The sequence below is a fragment of the Schistocerca gregaria genome, chromosome 4, assembly GCF_023897955.1.
Source record: "Schistocerca gregaria isolate iqSchGreg1 chromosome 4, iqSchGreg1.2, whole genome shotgun sequence".
In the NCBI taxonomy this organism is placed as follows: domain Eukaryota; kingdom Metazoa; phylum Arthropoda; class Insecta; order Orthoptera; family Acrididae; genus Schistocerca; species Schistocerca gregaria.
The window spans coordinates 314,586,549-314,601,168 of NC_064923.1; the positions used below are offsets into that span (position 1 = coordinate 314,586,549).

The 14,620-nt window shown below is 41.2% G+C and overlaps 1 protein-coding gene across 1 annotated transcript in view; it reads right to left on the reverse strand.

Moving 5' to 3' along the window:
• The window catches only part of LOC126365881 (dynein axonemal heavy chain 6), a 1,020,408-nt gene that overhangs the window by 943,860 nt on the left and 61,928 nt on the right, over positions 1–14,620 (reverse strand). Inside the window, exon 3 of the mRNA XM_050008578.1 lies at positions 11,899–11,995. Coding sequence (XP_049864535.1) covers positions 11,899–11,995 — 97 coding nt within the window. The remainder of the gene's footprint in view (positions 1–11,898; positions 11,996–14,620) is intronic.

Below are 14,620 nucleotides of genomic sequence, written 5' to 3' on the forward strand. Positions count from 1 at the left end.
ATTTCTCAGTAAAACCAACTGATTTGTATATATAACTTTTGCACAATTTCAGTGCAGTAATGTGTTCATTGTAAATAAGTATTATAGTAGTTGTATTACACGTTTATTACCTCATAAAGAAATAAAAAACATTTTTATTTTAAATTCAGTCATTAGTATTTGTACACTCGCACACACATACACATACATACATATGTGTGTGTATGTGTGTGCGAGTGTACACCTGTCCTTTTTTTCCCCTAAGGGAAGTCTTTCCGCTCCCGGGATTGGAATGACTCCTTACCCTCTCCCTTAAAACCCACATCCTTTCGTCTTTCCCTCTCCTTCCTGAAGAAGCAACCATCCGTTGCGAAAGCTAGTAATTCTGTGTGTGTGTTTGTGTGTTTTGTTAATGTGCCTGTCTGCCGGCGCTTTCCCGCTTGGTAAGTCTTGCAATCTTTGTTTTTAATATATACTTTGTTGTAACATGTTTTGCACTGTGTAACAAGCACCTACAGATGCCCAGAATATAAAATACTTTGTTGTAATATGTTTTGCACTGTGTAAAAGACAGTGTGATTTTCTGTGGTGGAAATGATGAGAAAATTTTGGACCTGTGAGACTATATGGGTTACTTGGACACTGAGCACAGTAGCAAAGATATTTTATGATCAGTCCAGGAAGTTGGTGCAAATTGTATGCTCTGTGCCACATTCTGTGCATGCTAGATAAAAAACTGGGCAGAAAGACAAAAAGATAAATCATGATCATTGTTGTTTTTATTGTTATTGTTTAGGATGGTTCAGATCATGTGGACATACTCTAGCAAGAGCTTCTGTAATCACTATGTGATAATGTGCAATGCTGTGACTATGCTTCTGTCTCAAAAAAAATAATGGGGAGCTATTGAGTTTATCTTAACACATCAGTGTGTGAACTTTTAGATGGTGAAAAGGAAAGAGTTCTCAGACAAAATGCATCAGGAAGGAGAAAATTATTTGGACAAAAAGCTCTTGATGAACTTTTCACTTCAGATTAGAATAAAACCTCCAGTTCTGATATTTTAATTCTTATAACGAATCATCAGATTTTTTTCTACATACAGAGAGTCTTTTATATGTGAGAATGTTAGAACATATACACTACTGGCCATTAAAATTGCTGCACCAAGAAGGAATGCTGATGATAAACGGGTATTCATTGGACAAATATACTATACTAGAACTGACATGTGATTCATTTTCACACAATTTGGGTGCATACATCCTGAGAAAGCAGTACCTTGAACGACCACCTCTGGCATTGAGTAAAACAGAACTTGGATGGCATGTACAGGTACGGTAACCCATGCAGCTTCAACATGATACCACAGTTCATCAAGAGTAGTGACTGGCGTATTGTGATGAGCCAGTTGCTCGGCCACCATTGACCAGACATTTTCAATTGGTGAGAGATGTGGGGAATGAGCTGGCCAGAGCAGCAGTCAAACATTTTCTGCATCCAGAAAGGCCCGTACAGGACCTGCAACATGCAGTCGTGCATTATCCTGCTGAAATGTAGAGTTTCACAGGGACAGAATGAAGGGTAGAGCCACGGGTCGTAACACATCTGAAATGTAACGTCCACTGTTCAAAGTGCTGTCAATACGAACAAGAGGTGACCAAGATGTGTAACCAATGGCACCCCATACCATCACGCCGGGTGATACACCAGTATGGCGATGACGAATACACGCTTCCGATGTGCGTTCACTACGATGTTGCCAAACACGGATGCCACCATCATGATGCTGTAAACAGAACCTGAAATCATCCAAAAAAATGATGTTTTGCCATTCATGCATTCAGGTTCATCATTGGGTACACCATCGCAGGCACTCCTTCCTGTGATGCAGCGTCAAGGGTAACTGCAGCCACGGTCTCCGGGCTGATAGTCCATGCTGCTGCAAATGTCATCGAACTGTTCGTGAAGATGGTTGTTGTCTTGCAAATGTCCCCATCTGTTGACTCAGGGATCGAGACGTGGCACGATCCGTTACAGTCATGCGGATAAGATCCCTGTCATCTAGACTGCTAGTGATATGGGGCCGTTGGGATCCAGCATGGTGTTCCGTATTACCCTTCTGAACCCACCAATTCCATATTCTGCTAATAGTCATTGAATCTCGACCAACGCGAGCACCAATGTCTTGATACAATAAACCGCAATTGCGACAGGCTACAATCCTACCTTCATCAAAGTCGGAAATGTGATGGTACGCATTTCTCCTCCTTACACAAAGCATCACAACAATGTTTCACCAGGCAACGATGGTAAACTGCTGTTTGTGTATGAGAAATCAGTTGGAAACTTTCCTCATGGGAGCACATTGGTGTCGCCACTACCGCCAACGTTGTATGAATTCTCTGAAAAGCTAATCATTTGCATATTACAGCATCTTCTTCCAGTCTGTTAAATTTCGTGTCTGTAGCACATCATCTTTGTGGTGTAGCAATTTTAATGGCCAGTAGTGTATGTATATTCCATTTCTCTCTCTTATGTTAGTCTGATGATTGCAGTAACCAAAATATGTCACTCTTGTAATGAATAGAAGGTACTGAAAGCAATCTAGACAGCATTATTTGCAAAAATTCAAAATGATTCCAGAATCACTTAAGAAACTCATTTTCTTTATTACCAACAACAAAATTACTTGCAACCTTAGTCCTGTAATGGAACTGTTCAATACACCTCTCTTTTAGTTGAGGAATGGAGAACCCTATACATAGTAATTCAGAAAATGATCCAAAAAAGTAGAAATTTCAAATCATGTATTTTCTAGAATTTTGATTTAAATGTACATTGATGAAAAATAAGAATGGCATAAGATTAAGTGTTTTATAAGAAACATAATTATTTTTGTATCTCTAATGTACTTTACAGTTGTGTTCACTTAAGGATATTTAAATTTAGTATTATAATCATATCTATTATCTTCCATAACTGTTCAAGAAGATAAAATCAACAGAAGACTGTATTTCTTTTTGCTTTCATGTAATATTAATCAACTGTAACTCTTTGTTCAAGAACATCGATTATGTCAGTCTCACAATCATATCTTTGTTTTGAAACTGTTCTATCATTTTTCTTATTCAGGGAGACTATGTTTTGTTTCAGCAGGAGGCCCTTCTGATGTAGTTGTAATGCAGATATTGTACGAGGTAATGGTTGGAAGCTACAGTTCTTGTCAAAAGGTGTGTTAATTTTTGAAAACTGCAAAAATCTTGAATGAAATAATTATGAAGTTAAAATACATTCCTGCTTCATATAATACTGATTTTATGTATGGATAAACGGAAGCCAGACACTTCTTTGCAGCTTCAGCATGAAGGAATCATTAACCCACAATGACTGTGCTAAGAGAAATAAGAACTTACAAAAAACAATGTGAAATAAGTGAGGTGCAAAACACATTTTACTGATTCTCTCTCTCTTTATTTTGTGTTTTTATTAACTGAAGACTTATAATCCCCAACAGACAAACAATATGTGCATAGAACTGGGTTATTTAACAACATTTTAATTGAATTTTGGTACTTTTTATGGTTGTAATGAGAGTGTGGTAGACTTTTGCTACATGTCTGACTTAGCAGTTCCATACAGTCCTAGTTTGCACATTTCTTCTTTCATGTGTTCTCTTCTGCCCCAAGCTGTAAATTCCTCCATGTGGCAGGATACCTGCTGCTATGGGCTCTGGCTACCCATAGAGGACAGTAGCTCTGTTTTTACAAAGGCTTCCACTGAACTAGCCTTGCTCTCGGCCATGGTCTTCTCTTTGTGGCATTGGCATCAACTTCGGACCTGAAAATGTGCTGTAATGAACATGCCATGTGATGATGTGCTTTGCATGGAGACGCTCATGTGAATTTTCAAGACTCACCCACACCATGCGGTCCTTACAACCTCTGCACAGCCCGGTGTGTAAATAAGTGTCTTGTGACACTGTAAATTCTGACCAGTGAGTATTAGTGCTGATGTGAGTTCTATCTGAGCTCTGAGCTCCATCCATCACTACCGCACACTGATGTGTTCACTGCTTGTCTTTAGTTTGGGTCCACTCCAGACTATTGCTTCAGTAAGAGGCAATTAATTCCATGCATCATGTCAATAAAATTTGGTGTCATGTGGATGATACTCAGAAACAAGGTACTGACTTTGCCTGGTGTCCGCTATTATTACTGTGACGTGTCTTTGTATAGTGCCACTACATTGTTAATTGAATCTTTCCAACATCTAATAACTTATAGACCATCTCATGATTTTTGTTTGTAGTAGTTCAGTTGTTGAAGAAATGTTTTGTTTCTTACGAACATGTAGACAGTTATTTTTTGACGGTTCCCATCATGCCCTATGCACAATTTAGTAATTAACATTGTAAGTTAGGTAGAGAAACTTCCCTACACTGGTAACCGTACAATAAACTCAGTTAACTTAATTTTCAATTTTAGGATATTGTTGGCTGTCTTGTCCCATTAGTGCACATTTTGACCATTATGCTAGTGCACAACCTCTAGCAAATTCCATTTTTGTGCTGTGGACACTAGTGTACTTTGCATGACGGGCTATTTCAATTGTGAGTGTTTCATTGTCCCTTCCGCAAACTACTGACCATGGTTTCTGCCACCAACCCAAACAATGCCTCACTGCATGCAGCTGCCATTCCAGTGCCACACATCATAGCCAACCTGACTGCATGCCTCACAGAATGGGAATGCTGTAACGCCAACGTGTGCATGAAACTTGCATTGATATGACCACAACAGGCCCAGTGCCAATACCATACTCCATGCCCATGCCTGCACTGGCTCCTGAATATGCCATTGTGCTGCTGTTCCTCCTGTCCTCGGTGCATCCATTACCAATTCCCCACATTCTGCCACCAGTTGGTCCAGTCATGCTGTGGCTCATGTGTCATCTACCAATCCATGGGACCCATGCATGCGGTTTTCCTCAGTGTATGCCATCAATTCAAGACACCACCAAGCGATCAGGCAGCTCAAGCTGACATATGCAACGGAGCTCCGCAATGTCATCTCATCATCCCCAACCAACGAATGATACAATAGACTCCGACACTACCTCATGACACAACTTTCATCATCTGAAAAGCAGTGCACCTGGGTCCTCCTTTCCCTCGACTAGTGTGGAGTTCCAGTACTCTCATTTCCTTTACCAAAGTCTCTGACATCTGGCTGGCTCACCACCCAGCTCTGATAGACAGCTGTGGCACCACACACTGAACTCTCCCTCACCAGTGCCACCAGCCTTCACTGACAGGGTGGCTACCTTGCCTGTGAATGCTGTCGCTGCACACCAGCCTCACCCCACATGACGCACTCAGCTGGCTGTCATTCTGCCAGCTCCCCCTCACTGCTTGATGCACTGCTAATAATGTCACCAGCTGCTTCCTCCACACTGGCCCACAGCAACCAGCAGATGCAAGTATATGACACCCTCAGCACCAACCTAAAACATGGCAGGGAAGTGTAGCCTGCACTGATGCCAACTGCTGCCATGCTTGCAGCCCCACGAACCAGTGCAATGACAGCTACCACTGTCCCAGCTCTAGTCATCCTGCTGATACCTCTCATGACATGGCTGGCCGCTGCTAGTACCACAAGAGTTTGGCCCAGATGCTGCAAACTGCAGGGAGCCCTGTTCTTGGCACCCAAATGACAACAGCCACTAGGATTACGCCTGCCTGGCTGGTATTCAGTCTCCCTGTGCCTGTGCAACCACAATGCTCCCATTCCTGATCACCCCTGGCCCTGAGTTGTCTATCTTATGAAGTGGCTCATATGGGACCCCTAGCACTGATTCAGCACTCCTCCTGATGACTGCAAAGAACACCATCACCACATACATAATACATCATCGTGTTGACCTCAGCCTACAACGAAACCTCCCTTGGACCTTTACAGCCACCAGTGTCACTGACCCCATTATCGGAGTGGACTTCATCGGGTACTACTGACTGCTCCATGACTTGCCACTCAGCACCTTACTGACATCAATACTGGGAGATCAATGAAGTGCACCATTCATTTCACTGTTTCCTACAATGTGAGGTAGGTGACATATTCTGGCCCACATGCTGACTTTCTGCTATGATTTCCTACTCTCAAACACCTCTCCAGCATGCCTTTGGAGGTCTATCATTCAACTGTCCACTACATTGACACCACTTGTCTTCTGCTGATCATGTCCCCAACCTCCCCAACCATTGCACAAATCCAAGATCACCAAGGCCAAGTTTAATGAGCTGCTCACCACCAGTATTGTGAATCCTTCAAAGAGCTTGTGGGCAGCCGCCCTTCACCTTGCCATGAATATGGATGGCTCCTGGCACCCACATGGTGATTATTGGAAGCCAGTACCCGAAGTCACTCCTAACCAGCTACAAAATGCTGGTTGGGATTATGATCTTGAGCATGATCGACTGCACCAAGGCTTTCAGCCAGATTTCGGTTCACCTGAGGAGATCCAGAAGACTGCCACCATCATACTGTTTGGGTTCTACAAGAGTGCCTTGGTGACCTCTGGCCTCCATAATACTGGCCAAAGTGGATGGCATGTTGTGAGGCTTGCCCTGCTGTTTCCCTACTTGGACAACATACTCATTTTCTCCATGACACCCGATGAGCACCACAAGCATCTCTACAGTATTTTTGGACGCTTCCAGGGTGCCAATATCATCAACTACATAGCAAAGTGTGTTCTCAGTGCCAGTGATGAGGTATTCTTGGGTCATATCACCCCCACAACTGACTCACGCCTCCTGCCCGACAAGGTTCAACCCTTAATTTTCCGTGCCCAGAGGCATTCAACATTCAACGACTTCCATCACTCCCTTGGCATGTTAAACTTCTTCCACAGCCATCTGAAGAATGCTGCTACTATGCAGATCAAAAGAAAACATGCCCGAGTCATGGCTTCCATGAATGGAAGGCAGCTTCTCTGTTGACAAGTGCAGATGCTAACTTGCTCAGCTATCTCCAGCCCCAGGTATTCGGAGGAATTGCAGGACCTGGGCCAACACCTGCCTCACCTGTCAGTGCACCAAGATCAGCCACTACGAACATGCCCCCATTGCTGCCTTCTCAGATGTCATACATTGCTTCAGCCACATCCATGTGAACATTGTCAGTCTTCTACATTTCTATGACAGCTACCGGTGGACAGGTTCACCCACTCACATGATGCAATGCCTATGCCAAGCACAGTAGCTGCCACCTTCAACTTCACGTGGATTTTCCACTTTGAGTGCCGTGGCATGTCACACCAGACTGCAGGCACCAATTTACAACTGTTCTTTTTTGCATGCTGACAGATGTGAAATTACACCTCCCATGACTAGGTAGAAATAATTAATTATTTATTTCAAAGGAAAGATATATTTTGCGTTAACTGCAGCGATCATGTAACGCTGATTGTCTGAGTGTTATTGCCAAGCTTACTGTGATTGCTGCGGCATTAACATCTCTGTTACTACTATCAACTAATGCGTGACTGTTTCTGTGCTCTCTACCATACTAGCGCTTTTCTGTTAGCCTCTCGAAGCATCAGATTCTATCTTGTCAGACATTTTAGTTCTAGTGATCTCTATTTCTTACCATTGTAATTACTATTTTTGTCTTATGAAATATTATTCATCACAATTACTGCGACAATTTGCTCTGCTGATGAGAATTCTAATTTCTAAACAGGAAATATTAAACATTATTACCGATAACTATTTTCACCATAAGCTGGCAAATTTCATTTTTATTTATATATATATATATATATATATATATATATATATATATATATATATATATATATATATATATATATATATATATATATGTAAAACAGAAAGAAACTTCCACATGGGAAAAATATATTAAAAATAAAGATTCCAAGACTTACCAAGCGGGAAAGCGCCGGCAGACAGGCACATGAACAAAACACACAAACACACACACAGAATTACAAGCTTTCGCAACTGGCAGTTGCTTCGTCAGGAAGGAAGGAAGGAGAGGGAAAAATGAAAGGGTGTGGGTTTTAAGGGAGAGGGTAAGGAGTCATTCCAATCCCGGGAGCGGAAAGACTTCCCTTAGGGGAAAAAAAGGACAGGTATACACTCGCACACACACACACATGTGTGTGTGTGTGTGCGAGTGTATACCTGTCCTTTTTTTCCCCTAAGGGAAGTCTTTCCGCTCCCGGGATTGGAATGACTCCTTACCCTCTCCCTTAAAACCCACACCCTTTCATTTTTCCCTCTCCTTCCTTCCTTCCTGACGAAGCAACTGCCAGTTGCGAAAGCTTGTAATTCTGTGTGTGTGTTTGTGTGTTTTGTTCATGTGCCTGTCTGCCGGCGCTTTCCCGCTTGGTAAGTCTTGGAATCTTTATTTTTAATATATATATATATATATATATATATATATATATATATATATATATATATATATATATATATATATATATATATATTTATTTTCCAGAAGATGTCTGCCATGAAACTTGTAAATGTACATAATAATTTTTCTAAATAATAACCTGAATTATTGAAGAAGAAAAAAAAGTAGTTAGATTTTCCGAGTCTCTGATATTCTATATTTCAGCATTAGTTGACCCCACTTCTGGGCACTAACAAGAAAAAATACTTTTCTTTGCAAAGTTTCACCCTGCTCTTTAAAATGCCAACCATCATGCAAACGAAAAAAGATATATTTACTGCTGAATTACTTCTTCCAGAACATTGCTACAGTAACTACAAAAGGTAAATCTCATGTTGCTAACTGAACTTATAAAAGTTACTATTTACTGTCAACAGAAGTCATCTCGATTATAAAATATTCTCTCTATTTAACAAGATTTAACATTCTTTCAAGTAATATAAACAGAAAGTTATATTTTACAGACCTCTAAGGGGACGACCTGCACCTGACATCGAGCTACAATCCAGCTACCAACAGCATGGTGGAACAGCTTCCTCACACCGTGAAGGCAACCCTCATCTGCCACAGAAAAGCTGGGGACCCACCATCGTCCCATTTGTACTTCCCAGGCTCTGTGTCACTCACAAGACCGATCTGAGAGGTCAGCTACTTACCTTGTTTATAGCCAGCCGCCTGCCATGCCAGAGACTTCCTAGTGCCTGTCGATCTGCCTGTGGATGACGGTCTTCCCTGAGTTCATCACCAGCTTGCATGACCACTCCCCAGCGCTGGGCAAATGCAGATCATTCATTCATGCTGACCTCGCCTCATGCATTCACATTACATTGCACATCAATACTCACCAGTCCCCTCCCTCCTTCACCCATACTACGCTGGCCCCCACTAAGCCCTGAAGCGAATCTCTTCATGGCACACCCTACCAGCATTTTGACTGATAGGCTGTAACCTGTCTATATGCAGTCCAATCTCATACCAACCTGTCGGACTATAATCTCCATACAAACCCTGCAACAACACACTGCCACCACTGATACCTCACAAAGCAGCCCCACTACCGAAGTGCACGAAATGCTAGCCTACCACACCACATCCAAGGACACCATGAAAAGCACAGCATGCTATGATGGTGCAGCTGCAACCCACCAGCTGTCAACAACACAGGCATCAGCACCCCCGACATGCAGGATGCTCACTACATCTCCTGCAGCCTGTGTCCTATGCATTATTTTGTTTCCGTCACTCTTGGCAGCTAGTTAGTCCTCCCCCACCCCCTCCTCCCCCGCTACCAAAGCCACATTGCAGCCTCTGCCACTTCCACAACAGCATTATTTCATGTGTTTGCAGCTCAATTCCCTTGAACTGCCACAATCTGTCCTCATGCCACAAGAACCAGCAATTCTTGCTCACAATACTTGGTGCATGCACTTTCAACTGTAAAATGCAGCCACCAGGCTGCCAACTCTTTCTTGCAGTCAGCCAGCAATGCTGTTGCACTCTTGCCTTTTCAGCCCAGCACTGTAACTGTGCCCAGCACCTGCCTACACCTGCTCATCAAACAATGGACACAGGCTTAGGCCAACCCGACTTGGTACCCCACATCCCAGGTGTCACTAGCTTACTTGTGCTTGCACCTGCTGCCAATACCACACTGCGATTCAATGTCATGTAGTAAACTGGCACTACTGACTACTGGCCACCCTGCGCACCTCACACCTAGTGTCCTGACATCCAGTGCCTACTTCCATCACATGACCAGCACCTGCAGTATCGATGTCACCACCCATGGCCTCACCACTGGTACAACACGCCCATCAACCAGTACCAGTATTCACCGTCACCACTTAGTTCTTGCAGGAGGGAAAGGAGGGAATTGTGTGCTAGCCTTTCATTGCACATCTGTCTTATTAGTTCCATACATTCCTAGCTCACTACAGCCATCTGCTAGGGAAGCGAGTTTCTCCCTGTGAGGACTTACTTCTGCTCCAAGATGTTGATTCTGTGTGTAACTGGATACCTGCACAATGTTACCTGACAATAGCTTGGTTCTAGCAAGTCTTATGCCAACCTAGTCATGCTCTCAGTCCTATTCTTTTCCTCATGATCTCAACATGAACTTCAGCCTCACAACCACGCCACAGCAAAAATGCCATGTTGTGACACACTTTGCATAGAGATTGAACGTTAGTATCCACATCATAGTTTCAAGCTCTATCTGTATCTGCCACCACACTCATGTGTTAGCCACATGTCTTTGTTTTGAATCCTGTCCAAACTATTTCTTCTGCAAGATACAATTAATTCTGTGTCTTGCATTAAAAAAATTCAGTTCCATGGCGTTCTCTAGTGCTGCTACATTGGTGAGTGACTCTCTCCATCTGTTAATGTTATCAACATCTCATGGTTTTCCTTGATAGCAGTTTAATAAATGTGTTTTTTCTTAACCATGTGTGGATATTTATCTTTGTGTAGTTCCTATCATGCCCTATTTGAAATTTTGTAGTTTATTTCGTAAGTTAGGTAGGGAAATTTTCCTACAAGGGTAGAGGGGTCAGAAAACTCACTCACAAGATATAGTTACAGTTTATTGCATATCTCATTTAATTAAAGATCTTATAAAGCAATCATTCAATAACAAATGGGTAATGATGTAAGCTTACTCCATGACTAATATGTAAGGATAGTTTGGATTTTCTGTCAAAACATATCATATTTTATTTCCTATTTATCAATATTTAATGTTACATAGACACATGCAGATACTACTGCCCTGTCCCCTTGTGGCAAAGCCTGTATTTGTTGCTGTCTTTCATACCAAAATTGTACTTTGGTACATGGACAATCTTGTGGAGATGGCAGTTAATGTTTTAATTTTGTGTCTTTGTGCAAGTGCATGGGAGGGTGATGGGTTGATTGGGTGGGGACACATTAAACCTTGGACAGAATTGAATTGCTCTCTACATTCCCCCCCTCCCAGGCGTTAAATAGTGTTGAACTCAGGCACACTGGTTGAGAAATTCCCCTCATTGTCATATGCAGTTATCAATAACAAAATTGTGTTGCTCCACAGTTTCATTTTTATACATCAACTATGTTGGAAAATGTCTGGATAATTAATATATTCCGAAGTCACACACTGTTAAAAATTGTACATGGTATCATCAGCTGCTGTATCAATAATTTATTCATACTGATGCTTTTATGCAATTATTGAATTCTGACAGAGAATGGAGTCTAAAGCAGACATGGGGTGTAAGAGGCAGAGGGAAGGACTGTTTCAATACCTCTTCCCTTATTCCTCACAGGTGTTTTTCTCAGTTGCCAGTTACAACACCTATATGTTTCTTCAAACCTTCTCTAAAATTCAATTCTTCTTCAGCTTACAGTAGGCTAATAATTCACCATTGAGACTACGATTAATTTTGGTTATATTTACCACTGATACTGATGGCTTTGCCGATAGCAATTCTTCATGTGCCACCTTCTTTGATGATTTCTTGTGGGGTATGTGAAATGGAAGCGCATCTGGATTCCTGTCAAGCAATATAAAAATCCATATGTAAAAAACATGAAGCTGTAAAAATGAGATTACATCATCTTAAATATAGATGACTTTTTTTAAATGGTAGAACCAATCCCCTACAACAGTTATGAAAATAAGTTCATCTGATTACGAGCATGCTTTATTTTATATGTGAGAAATTAGTAACAGTAACTACAGTGCTGGAAATGAAAAATGAACAGCTTTGAAGACATGTACAAACATTATTTTGGATAGCTCATTTACAGAGGACAGTTAAGAAACAATTCAAAGCATAGTAATCTGTTGTGGACAGAGAAGCAATCATGTAATAACCGTGAAAATGCTTAGTCATTATCAGTTGTTTTGGACTTGATGAAGAGCTGGTCTGTTGTTTTACGAATTGTGCATATTGTAAGTATTGTAAACATGAGACCACTCACTTGCTGTGAGATTTTATGGAAATGAAAGGGGATGTGACAGCTGTTAGTTGTGCACAGCGAATGAGAAAGTAGCAGGCAGACAACATATCTGGAAGCATCAAGAGACTAAGGAATATTGTCATATTCTCACAACAATACATATGCATAATCTGATACATATTCGGAAAAACAGTTATGTTTTGAGTCCACTATAACCATAACATCAGAAATCACAACATATTCAGAAGTAACAGCCAAATATTTGTGACAACCAAGATTATAAATTTCAATGCAGTTTGTGTACAGAAATACATTGCCTGTTTTCTTGTCTCTCATTGGTTAGGTGAAACTATCATCCCGGATAATGATACAAGAGATGATGATGATTAAAAATAGTAATGTCACAGATGACAGGCAAAAAAGGATGTGAAGATAAATGTAAACTATTTTTTGTTTGTTTCATTTCTCCTAGTGTTATCAAAATCTAGGCACCCAAAAAACAGCAGAAGTATAGAATAGGTAAATGTTTATTCTTTTAGGCAGATTCTTTATATCAACAAAACAGTTTGTATTTTTCATTGGTCAAAACATGTTAAAAATAAAGTTCTGACAAGAAAATTCTTAAAAGTAATGGGGGTTGACTTATATTCAGATTCATCTTATGCTTCGTTGTGGACATACCACAGAGGACAGGAAGGATAGAGACTTGTACATATGTTAATATTATGACCAAGAATTTGACTAAGAAAAATTATCGGAAATTTAACGGTTGACATTAAGTAATTCTTCTACAGTATTTACGCACTCAGTATAAAGGGTGTCTCAATTACCCTTATTGTGACCAGCAGACTTTCTTAGGTAGTGAGTATTGCAAACAGGTATACAACAGAATCCAGGCATCTAAGTTCACAATTTCTTTGACCTCCACAAATATTGTAGTTGGATCACAGATCTGTATTAGTTAAAGTGTGTGTTATTTTGTGTGTTATTTTATTGTGCCTGTCTACCGGCACTTTCCCACTTGGTAAGTCTTGGAATCTTTGTTTTTAATATATTTTTCCCATGTGGTAGTTTCTTTCAATTTTATATATATAAAACAGAAAGAAACCTCCACATGGGAAAAATATATTAAAAACAAGGATTCCAAGACTTACCAAACGGGAAAGCGCCGGCAGATGGGCACAATGAACAAAACACACACACAGAATTTCGAGCTCTCGCAACCGGCGGCCACCTCGTCAGGAAAGAGGGAAGGAAAAGGAAAGACGAAAGGATGCGGGCTTTAGGGGAGAGGGCAAGGAGTCACTCCAATCCCAAAAGCGGAAAGACTCACCTTAGGGGGAAAAAAGGATAGGTATACAATCGCGCGCACACACACACACACACACACACACACACACACACACATCCATCCACACATACACACACACAAGCAGACATATGTCTGCAGTAATATATATATATATATATATATATATATATATATATATATATATATATATATATATATATATATATAAAACAGAAAGAAACTTCCACATGGGAAAAATATATTAAAATAAAGATTCCAAGACTTACCAAGCGGGAAAGCGCCGGCACACAGGCACATGAACAAAACACACAAACACACACACAAAATTACGGCTTTCGCAACTGGCAGTTGCTTCGTCAGGAAGGAAGGAAGGAGAGGGAAAAATATATATATATATATATATATTAAAAACAAAGATTTCAAGACTTACCAAGCGGGAAAGTGCCGGCAGACAGGCACATGAACAAAACACACAAACACACACACAGAATTACGAGCTTTCGCAACTGGCAGTTGCTTCGTCAGGAAAGAGGGAAGGAGAGGGAAAAATGAAAGGATGTGGGTTTTAAGGGAGAGGGTAAGGAGTCATTCCAATCCCGGGAGCGGAAAGACTTCCCTTAGGGGAAAAAAAGGACAGGTGTACACTCGCACACACACACACATATCCATCCGCACATACACAGACACAAGCAGACATATTTAAAGGCAAAGAGTTAAGGGCAGAGATGTCAGTCGAGGCGGAAGTACAGAGGCAAAGAAGTTGTTGAAAGACAGGTGAGGTATGAGCGGCGGGAAACTTGAAATTAGCGGAGGTTGAGGCCTGGCGGATATCGAGAAGAGAGGATATACTGAAGGGCGAGTTCCCATCTCCGGAGTTCGGATAGGTTGGTGTTGGTGGGAAGTA